Source organism: Corvus kubaryi, unplaced genomic scaffold (genome assembly GCF_017639235.1).
Source record: "Corvus kubaryi isolate FWS band 111438036 unplaced genomic scaffold, C.kubaryi_AGA036_p1.0 37382, whole genome shotgun sequence".
In the NCBI taxonomy this organism is placed as follows: domain Eukaryota; kingdom Metazoa; phylum Chordata; class Aves; order Passeriformes; family Corvidae; genus Corvus; species Corvus kubaryi.
This window is the reverse complement of record NW_024581124.1, coordinates 4,438,398-4,448,031: the sequence shown is the minus strand read 5'-3', so window position 1 is coordinate 4,448,031 and position 9,634 is coordinate 4,438,398. Positions and strand designations below refer to the sequence as shown.

General features: G+C 58.9%; 1 protein-coding gene across 1 annotated transcript in view; it reads left to right on the top strand.

The window, feature by feature from the left end:
- The first annotated feature begins 6 nt into the window (after positions 1-6).
- Positions 7-9,634, top strand: part of ACACB (acetyl-CoA carboxylase beta) — a 21,670-nt gene continuing 12,042 nt past the window's right edge. Inside the window, exons 1-23 of the mRNA XM_042034708.1 lie at positions 7-210; positions 898-1,024; positions 1,420-1,558; positions 1,775-1,884; positions 2,047-2,128; positions 2,530-2,628; positions 2,912-3,021; positions 3,278-3,388; positions 3,542-3,751; positions 4,067-4,237; positions 4,476-4,637; positions 4,799-4,962; positions 5,529-5,679; positions 5,759-5,862; positions 6,450-6,531; positions 7,075-7,220; positions 7,298-7,448; positions 7,580-7,714; positions 8,134-8,280; positions 8,381-8,569; positions 8,890-8,990; positions 9,070-9,158; positions 9,256-9,380. Coding sequence (XP_041890642.1) covers positions 98-210; positions 898-1,024; positions 1,420-1,558; positions 1,775-1,884; positions 2,047-2,128; positions 2,530-2,628; positions 2,912-3,021; positions 3,278-3,388; positions 3,542-3,751; positions 4,067-4,237; positions 4,476-4,637; positions 4,799-4,962; positions 5,529-5,679; positions 5,759-5,862; positions 6,450-6,531; positions 7,075-7,220; positions 7,298-7,448; positions 7,580-7,714; positions 8,134-8,280; positions 8,381-8,569; positions 8,890-8,990; positions 9,070-9,158; positions 9,256-9,380 — 3,018 coding nt within the window. The 5' untranslated portion in view covers positions 7-97. The remainder of the gene's footprint in view (positions 211-897; positions 1,025-1,419; positions 1,559-1,774; positions 1,885-2,046; positions 2,129-2,529; positions 2,629-2,911; positions 3,022-3,277; positions 3,389-3,541; positions 3,752-4,066; positions 4,238-4,475; positions 4,638-4,798; positions 4,963-5,528; positions 5,680-5,758; positions 5,863-6,449; positions 6,532-7,074; positions 7,221-7,297; positions 7,449-7,579; positions 7,715-8,133; positions 8,281-8,380; positions 8,570-8,889; positions 8,991-9,069; positions 9,159-9,255; positions 9,381-9,634) is intronic.

Genomic DNA, 9,634 nt, shown 5'->3' with positions numbered 1-9,634 from the left:
GCGGCTCGGCGTGTACAACCCCGCCGCGCTGCGCCGCCCGGCCCTCGCCAAGTTCGTGCTGGGCTCCTTCGACGACAACTCCTCCGATGACGAGCTGATGGCCACGGCCTTCAGGGTGGGCCGGAGGCGCAGCAGCCTGGCCGGGGTGGGGGGCACCGTCTCCGAGCCCTCCGCGGTGAGCGCCGTTCTGGAGCCCAGCGCCGGCATCAGGTGAGGATGGCAGCCCCCAGGGGCGGGAGCGTGGCCGAGAAGGGATGTCCCAGTTCGGGAGGGTGGGTGCTTGTGGTGGATGCATTGCTGTTGGTAAAATTGCGGGGCACATGTGCTGGTGCTCGTCGGAACCCCAAGGTGATGCCCCCAATCCCACTGCCTTTGGGGGGAGAGCCAGTGTCCTTGGCTGTGTGACAGCAGTGCCACCTGCATGACTGTGGCAAGGACCAGGGCAGGGGGTGCCCCCCCCAAATCTCTAGTTTGGATGTGGGGCAGCTCACTCCCTGCTGGCTGCACCGGGCAGCTCCCATGGGAACGCAGCTGACATCCAGCAGAAACAACTGGAAGCCAAATCCCTCTGCCTGCCTCCTCTGGCTGCTCTGCTGCAGCTAAAAATAACAAACCTTTGGCTGCAGGGACGTGCTGTGACACTTGACAGCCCGACAGTGGCTCTTGCCACGCTGGGTTTGGGGTGGTGTTGCCAGCAGTATCCCTGCTGCTCCTCCATGCTTCCACAAATAAGGAATTTTCCTTGTGTCCTGCCTGAGTCACGTTGTAGACGTGGTTGGTGACCTTTGCAGGACAGGCTTTGTAGGGGGTTTGGGGCTGGAGGAGGGCTCACTGGAGTGGCTTTGGGCTCTCTGGGGTGGCCCTGGGCTCAGTGTCAGCCACCACATCCCACCACAGGCCCAGCATGTCAGGGCTGCACCTGGCAAAGAGGAGCCACAGGAAGATGGACCTGCAGCGGGATTTTTCCGTCGCCTCCCCAGCTGAGTTCGTCACCCGCTTCGGGGGGAACCGTGTCATCGAGAAGGTCTGTCCCCACACGTCCCTGCTTGTGCCTGGGTAGAGGGTCACTGCTTTTCACAGGGACACCTTTGGGTGCTGCCTGAATGTCCTGTGTCCGCCGGGCTCGGAGCAATGGCAGCCCAGAGCTGTTCATCCCATGGCTTCACTCGCTCTCACGGGGCTGGGAGAGGGAACCCCATGCAGCAGCTTTGCACAAACAATGGCCAAAGTCCCATCCTCGGTTATCCCCAGCGCCAGACATCAGAGATGTCGTTGAGGAGCCTCATGCTCTGCCGGGATGTACAACCAGCTGTCGGGGAGCTCCTCATTAACACATCCCCCCTGCTTTGCTCCACACCCATCCCTTGGGGCAGCAAGGACAGGGTTCACCCTGCCACCCCCTTGTCCCTGTCCCCCCAGGTCCTCATCGCCAACAATGGCATCGCAGCAGTGAAGTGCATGCGCTCCATCCGCCGCTGGGCCTACGAGATGTTCCGCAACGAGCGCGCCATTCGCTTTGTGGTCATGGTCACCCCCGAGGACCTCAAGGCTAACGCGGGTAATTCCTGAGAATATCCCAAAAGGGAAGTTCCCTGCCTGGGGCTGAGGCAGAGTGGCCCTTTCCTGCACAGCCTGGAGTCACACACTTTCCTCCTGTGCAGCCAAATCCTGGAGGGAATATTTTTTCCCCGCTGCAGCCTCCCCAGGATGGAGGATTTGGGAAGGGGTGCCACTCAGGGATCTGGCTCCCCCTAGCCCCTGTGCTGTCTTGCAGAGTACATCAAGATGGCAGATCACTACGTGCCTGTCCCTGGAGGGACCAACAACAACAACTATGCCAACGTGGAGCTGATAGTGGACATTTCCAAACGGATCCCAGTCCAGGTAGTGGCCATTCGTGTGTCTCCCACCTCTGTCCCAAGGGAAGTTGCTGGGCAGAGGGGACACCCCAAAAGGGGGTGATGTCCCTGCATGCTGAGGAGCTGGGCACAGTGGGAGATGCCAGTGCAGGGATAATGCTCCCACTGCTGCTTCTCCTTGTGCCAGGCGGTGTGGGCTGGCTGGGGACATGCCTCGGAGAACCACAAGCTGCCAGAGCTGCTGCAGAAAAACGGGATAGCTTTCCTAGGTAAGGTCACACTGCTTCTCTGTGCTGGGTGTTGGGCTGGAGTGTGCACTCACAGTCACTGCCAGGGACACTGCACTGGGAATGCCCCTTTGGTTTCTCTGGCATGCCCACCCCATGGAGTGGCAGTCCTCAGGCTGGGGCATTCCCAGGAATCCTGCAGTTTTCTGGGTTTTCCAACTGATGCAGTATTCACAGAGGGACATCAGGTGGGAGCAGACCTTGTGGGATTCCCAGCCTGAGCTCCCCATGGAGAAGGGTTGAGCTTCGTCCAGAGATGGGCAGTGGGTTTGGGGGGGTTCCCGCATACCCAGTCCTTGCAGAAGGCTGGTGGGGTTGGCTCAGTGATGTGGGGATGGGCTGGTGGGTTGGGCCCCCCTCAGCCCTTCTCTCCCTCTCTGAAGGTCCCCCCAGTGATGCCATGTGGGCGCTGGGGGACAAAGTCGCCTCCACCATCGTGGCGCAGACTCTGGAGATCCCCACGCTGCCGTGGAGCGGGAGCGGTGAGTGCTTCCTCACAGCCCCCACACCCTCCCTGCTCCCCCCTTCCCCTCCTCCTTGCCTCTCTTTGCCCCCCCAGAGCAAGCACCAGGATGGGGTCCTTGGCCCAGCTGGCCACACATATTGGGGACCCCACTGCAGCAGCTGGTTTGGGCAGCGGGATTTTGGAGATGGGGTGCATGGAAACAAGGGAAATGATGGAATCCTCAGATCCCTGGGCACACCCAGTGTGCCACCCCAGCTGTGCCACCCTGGTGGTGACCTTAGCCCTGGCCACATCTGCAGGTCTGGTGGCCCAGTGGTCCGAGGAGGACCAGAAGCATCAGCAGGCCATCAGCATCCCCCTGGAGACGTACGCGCAGGGCTGCGTGAAGGACGTGGAGGAAGGCCTGGAGGTAAAGCTGAGCCTGTAGGCAGCTGCTTATCTCTTGCCCAGCATGATTCCTCCTCAGAACCTGCCTGCCCTGGCCCTTCTGGCCTCCCAGCACATGTCACAGTGACACAAGGCTGTGGCAGCAGCAGTTTGTCCCTCTGCTGGAGGGATGTCACTCGGGATAATCCCGCTCAGGGATGCCTGCAGCTGTGTGGGCTGTCAGGGTGGTGGGCTGGGGTCCAAAACACTGCAGTCACCCCAGCCCTTGACCCTCTCAGGTGGCCACGAGGATCGGCTACCCCCTGATGATCAAGGCAGCAGAAGGTGGCGGGGGCAAAGGCATCCGAAAAGTGGAGGCAGCAGAGGAATTTAGCGCCTGCTTCCGGCAGGTGAGAGGTGCTTGGAACCCCCATCCCTGTCCCCATCCCAGCAGGATCCTGCTCCCACCTGGAGTACCTTCCACTTCCTTCCGGAACTCTGTCTCCATCCTGGGATGAATTTTGGGGCATGATGCCAAAGCACGACCCTCTCCCCCGCTGCAGGTGCAGGCGGAGGCGCCCGGATCCCCCATTTTCCTGATGCAGCTGGCGCAGCACGCACGGCACCTGGAGGTGCAGGTCCTGGCAGATGAGTATGGCAACGCCATCTCCCTCTTCAGCCGTGACTGCTCCATCCAGCGCCGCCACCAGAAGATCATCGAGGAGGCACCGGCCACCATTGCTGCCCCCACCGTCACCGAGGTGATGGAGAAGGTGGGTGGCCTGGTCTTGGGGCAGCACCAGGTTTTAGTGGGAAACTGGGCTGGGTTTATTGGGGTTTTAAGGAAGGGACCCCTGAGCTGAGCAGGACTCCGTGTCCAGGGTGGTTGGGCACAGGAACAACCTCCCCAGGGAAGTGGTCACAGCCCTAAGCCTGCCAGAGTCCAGAGAGCGTTTGGACTCTCAGGCACATGGTGGGGTTTTTGGAGCGTCCTCTGCACAACCAGGAGTTGGGTGATGATCCAGTGGGTCCCTTCCAAGCCAGGATGCCCCACGATTCCATGATGCAGGGGTTTCCCTCTCCCACAGTGTGCTGTCCGCCTGGCCCAGATGGTTGGGTACGTCAGTGCAGGCACCGTTGAGTATCTGTACGGGGAGGATGGGAGCTTCCACTTCCTGGAGCTGAACCCCCGGCTGCAGGTGGAGCACCCGTGCACGGAGATGGTGGCGGACGTGAACCTCCCGGCTGCCCAGCTGCAGGTACCTGCACACACACACAGAGGTCACTCCAAGGGTGTTAGAGGAGGCAGTTTGGGGATTTAGGGAGGAGCACTGGGCTGGAGCCTGGCAGAGGGAAGCTGCTCCATATCCCATTGTGGAGGATGCAGGTGACAGCAGTGTGGCAGCTTTCCTTCTCCTCTGGCTTCCCGCTGGGAACTCTCCATTCAGACTCTCTGTCAGTGTCTCCCTGGCAGCTCAACTCTTGTCTCTCCTGCAGATTGCAATGGGCATCCCCTTGCACAGGATAAAAGACATCCGGGTGCTGTATGGGGAGAGCCCCTGGGGGGACACCCCCATCTCCTTCCACAGCCCCTCCAACCCCCCCGTGCCCAGGGGCCATGTCATCGCCGCCCGGATCACCAGTGAGAACCCCGAGGAGGTGAGCTGGGGGTTGGGGTGGGGACAAGGGGACTCTGCCACCTGTGGGGTTGATCTGGGCAATGTTCATGGGATCAGTGCCATCCATGGGGGTTCCCCTTCCCTGTCTCGCTGCACGAATCTCAATCCTGGTTCCTCCATCTCTGCTCTGTCTTGGCTCAGGGTTTCAAGCCCAGCTCGGGGACGGTGCAGGAGCTGAACTTCCGCAGCAGCAAGAACGTCTGGGGGTACTTCAGTGTGGCAGCAGCCGGGGGGCTGCACGAATTTGCCGATTCCCAGTTTGGGCACTGCTTCTCATGGGGAGAGAACCGGGAGGAGGCCATCTCGTGAGTGTGATGGGATGAGTTGGAGGGTGGGTGTCCTTGGGAAGAGGCACAGTTGGTGTGAGCTGGGAAAAGTGTTTTTATCCAACAGGACCAGAACGGTGCTGCTGTGCTAAGCACCTGGCTGGCTGGCCAAAGCCAGAATTTTTTGGACTGTGGTGGTGCTACGGCCCCAGTTCATCCAGCTGATCCTCCAGGAGATGTTGTAGTGATCTGCTGAGCATTGCTTAAAGCCTGTGAGCAGCAGTGTCCATTCAGGAACTGAGCAGCAGTTTCATTCAGGGCTGTTTCATGGCCAGGTTGGATGGGGCTTGGAGTAACCTGGTCTAGTGGAAGGTGTCCCTGCCCATGGCAGGGGGTGGAACAAGAGAATTTTTAAGGTCCCTTCCAACCCAAACCATGCAGTGAAGCAGGTTGAGCGCCTTGAGTACCTCTCCGAAGGTGCTGGGGGCTCAGGAGCTCATCACCTCAGGAGCTCATCGCCCCAGGCCCTGAAGCTCCCATATTCCCTCTGCTGAGAGCCAAGTGCCACCTTCTCAGTCATTAATGAAGGGCTTTGTCCCTAAAAGGAACATGGTGGTGGCCCTGAAGGAGCTGTCTATCCGTGGGGATTTCCGGACCACGGTGGAGTACCTGATCAAGCTGCTGGAGACAGAGAGCTTCCAGAACAACGAGATACACACGGGCTGGCTGGACGACCTGATCGCTGAGAAAGTGCAGGTGGGGGTGACCAGCTCCCAGGGTCACCATTCCCCTTCCTTGGGATAAGACCCAAACCCTGTTCTTTTTGCCCCCACAGGCAGAGAAGCCGGACACGATGCTGGGGGTTGTCTGTGGTGCCCTGAACGTGGCGGATGCTGCTTTCAGGACGTGCATGACTGACTTCCTGCACACGCTGGAGAGGTGTGGAGTGGGGGCTGCTTGGAGGGGGCTTGGTCATGGGGGAGGCACCTTTCACCAGATCAGGTTGCTCGGAGCCCTGTCCAACCTGGCCTTGAGCACTTCCAGGATTGGGGCAGCCACAATGGAGACATGAGTGTTGCTCTTCTGGGACATCTTCCTTTCGTTTTTGCTTTGCAAATTTAGTGAGAGTAGTGCTGTGACAGGCAGGGACAGTGTGGCTCACAGCTCTGGCTCCTCAGCTATCACTTTGTCTGGACATTAGGAAAGGCTTCCCATGGCTGGGAAAACAGCTTTCAAGGGGAAGTGGCTTGGCTGTGCAGCTTGCTTTTGTTGTTCAATATCAAGGTTATTCCTCCGGCCTTGGAGGACACCCGAGGCTCTCCCATGCACCTTATCTGAGTGTTTTCCCAGTGCCTGGCCTCCCTCCAGATCTGGCTGTGCATGGTGCTCACGTGGGTCACTTAAAGCTGACACTTGTCCCCTCTGGTCACTGTCATACCCTCTGTCCAGGAGGGAGCACTGCTGACATCCCACCTACTTGGAGAGGCTGGGAATGCCTGGGGCCTGATCCCTCCATTGTGTTTCAGGGGCCAGGTGCTGCCAGCAGCCTCCCTGCTGAACATCGTTGATGTGGAGCTCATCTATGAGGGTGTGAAGTACATTCTGCAGGTGAGGGCAGGGCCACGCTCCCCCCAAACCAGCCACAGCGCTCCTCAAGGGGTCAGGGATGTGCTCCTGTCCTGAGGGAGAAAGGTGAAATAAATACAAGGTTGTCCTTTAAAAATGTGCAACATAAAAATGAGGTTAATAACCTCATAACCTTAACAACCTCGTTTTAACCTGACAGACATTTCCATACACCCTGTTGCCCTGAGTTTATTAAGGGACTTCCTTTTCTTGCTTTTAAACCCAATTAGTTGGACTTCATGCAAAACTCCCTACTCACAATGAAAGTAGCAGGTGAGCCATGTGTTGCACCAGCTCTGGGCTGGGAGTTGAGTTAAGCCAGCTCTGGGCTGTGTGTTAAACCAGCTCTGGACTGAGTTGAACAGCTCCTCGGTGCAGCCTGAAGTTGTGCCTCCTGTCCTCCCAGCCCAGCCCCATCCTGTGGCAGCAGCTGTTGCCCTGAGCATGGCGAGGTGCCCCCCCCCAGCCCCAGCCTCGCTATTGAGTGTGTTTTGGGGTTGCACTGAGGGTGTCCCCTGCCCGCAGGTCGCCCGCCAGTCGCTGACCACGTACGTGGTCATCATGAACCGCACGCACATCGAGATCGACGTGCACCGGCTCAACGACGGTGGGCTGCTGCTCTCCTACGACGGCTGCAGCTACACCACCTACATGAAGGAGGAGATCGACAGGTACCCCCTGCCAGGGCCCCCATTCTCCCTCCCCGATGGCCAGTAGCCGGCTGGTGACACCTTTCCCTCTCCCGTAGGTACCGGATCACCATCGGCAACAAAACGTGCACCTTCGAGAAGGAGAAGGACCCGACGGTGCTGCGCTCGCCCTCCGCGGGGAAGCTGCTGCAGTACCTGGTGGAGGACGGCGGCCACGTGGACGAGGGGAAGGTTTTTGCGGAGATCGAGGTGAGCTTTGCAGAAGATCTGGAGAAGCAGCATTCGGCAAAGACGGAACCCCGCAGCGCTGCCGTGATGCTCGTGAGATGTGCAGCCCGCGGGTGCTGCTGGCTCGGTGACGGTGTCCCCCTCCTCCCCAGGTGATGAAGATCATCATGACGCTGGCGGTGGAGGAGGCGGGGCGGCTGCGCTACATCAAGCGGCCGGGAGCGCTGCTAGAGGCCGGCTGTGTCATCGCCCGCCTCCAGCTCGATGATCCCTCCAAAGTGAAGCCTGTGAGTCTGCTGGGGGGTGCCACGCTGCTGTCATCTCCTACTCAATCCTGGTCGGCATCCTGGGAATGCTCCCTAGGGGACAAAACAGAGGAGGTACCCTGATGGGGCATCACAGTGATGGTCATGCCACGTCTTTGGGCTCTGCTGGGGCTCAGGTGCAGCTCCACATGGATTGCTCTGATTCCTCGGTGTGGCAGGGGCTCACATGCACTAAAAATGTGCATTTATAGCACTAAAATCCCCAGTTTTTCTGCATTATTTTCATGATGGACACTGGCACATCCACAATGCTGAATGTCAGGTGCTTCCTCTCTATCTAACCCAAAGCGGGGGTTGTGCTGGTTCCTTTGGGGCAGCTGCAGCTCTCAGGGGCCCTGTCAGCAAGGCCAGTTCAGCCCACCTCCCTCTGCCCTCTCCAGGCACAGCCGTTCACAGGGGGGCTCCCAGCCCAGCAGACCCTCCCCATCACTGGTGAGAAGCAACACCAGGTTCTCCGCAACGTGCTGGACAACCTGACCAACGTCATGAATGGCTACTGCCTGCCCGAGCCCTACTTCAAGACCAAGGTGGGTGCCAGGCTGTCTCACGCAGTTGCCACACGTTTGCCACGAGGGCAAGTCGGGCAGCACCAGTGGGAATGGGCAGCACCACCTCCTGCTCCCACAGGTGAAGGAATGGGTGGCACAGCTGATGAAGATCCTGCGGGACCCTGCCCTGCCCCTGCTGGAGCTGCAGGAGATCATGACGAGCATTTCGGGAAGAATCCCGCTGGCTGTGGAGAAGTCCATCCGGAAGGTGATGGCGCAGTACGCCAGCAACATCACCTCAGTGCTCTGCCGCTTCCCCAGCCAGCAGGTGAGTGGCAAAAGGGGCTCACGCCCTCTTAACTGGAGCCAGCTGGGAGCTCCTGCCTGAATTTGTGCTGCCAGGATTTTATAACAAATTAAATGAGTGAGGGAAATCTGTGGGGGTTCATATTTTCTACACGTGTTTGGTTTCATTTGTGTGTTTGTATTGATTTGTGTGTTTCTTTTTATATTCATTTGTCACTTTGCATTTTTCATTTTGGGGGAAAAAAAAAAACACAGAGAAGGGCTCTGCATGGAGTAAGGAAAGGGGGAGCTGGCAGCCTCATGCCCCTGAGCCACCCCAGACCCTGTCCCCTCTCCCCACAGATTGCCAACGTGCTGGACACCCATGCGGCCACGCTGCAGAGGAAGGCTGAGCGGGAGGTCTTCTTCATGAACACACAGAGCCTGGTGCAGCTGGTGCAGAGGTGAGCCCTGTGCTGTCTGTGACCCTCCTGTCCCCCCACGGCCACCTCCTCTCAGCTCAGTGGGCTCTTTGCTCCCCAGGTACCGCAGCGGCATCCGGGGCTACATGAAGGCAGTGGTGCTGGACCTGCTCAGGCGCTACTTGCAAGTGGAGACACAGTTCCAGCATGGTGAGGTCTTGGGGCTCTCTGGGGAAACTGCAAGGCTCTCTGGGGGCTGCAGGGCTCTCTGGAGGAGCTGCAGGTCTCACCAAGTCCTGCCCCACAGCTCACTATGACAAGTGTGTCATCAGCCTGCGGGAGCAGTGCAAACCCAACATGACCCCTGTGCTGGAGAGCATCTTCTCCCATGCCCAGGTGGCCAAGAAGAACCAGCTGGTGATCATGTTAATTGTGAGTAAAGCCCGTGCCTGAGACTCCAGGAGCAAAGGCTGGTGGCAGGGAGGAGCCGAGGCAGCTCTGCATCGCTTGAAGTGTCCATTCCTGCCTCGTTATCCCTTTATTTTAATTATCTCCTCTCTGTGGTGTTGTGTGATTATACTTGGGTCAAAGAGAGCCCATTTTAGTGCCTTGGGCCATTGGCTGGATGGGGCTGGGGTGCAGGATGAAGCCATCCCATGTGGGACTGGGATGCAGGATGAAGCCAT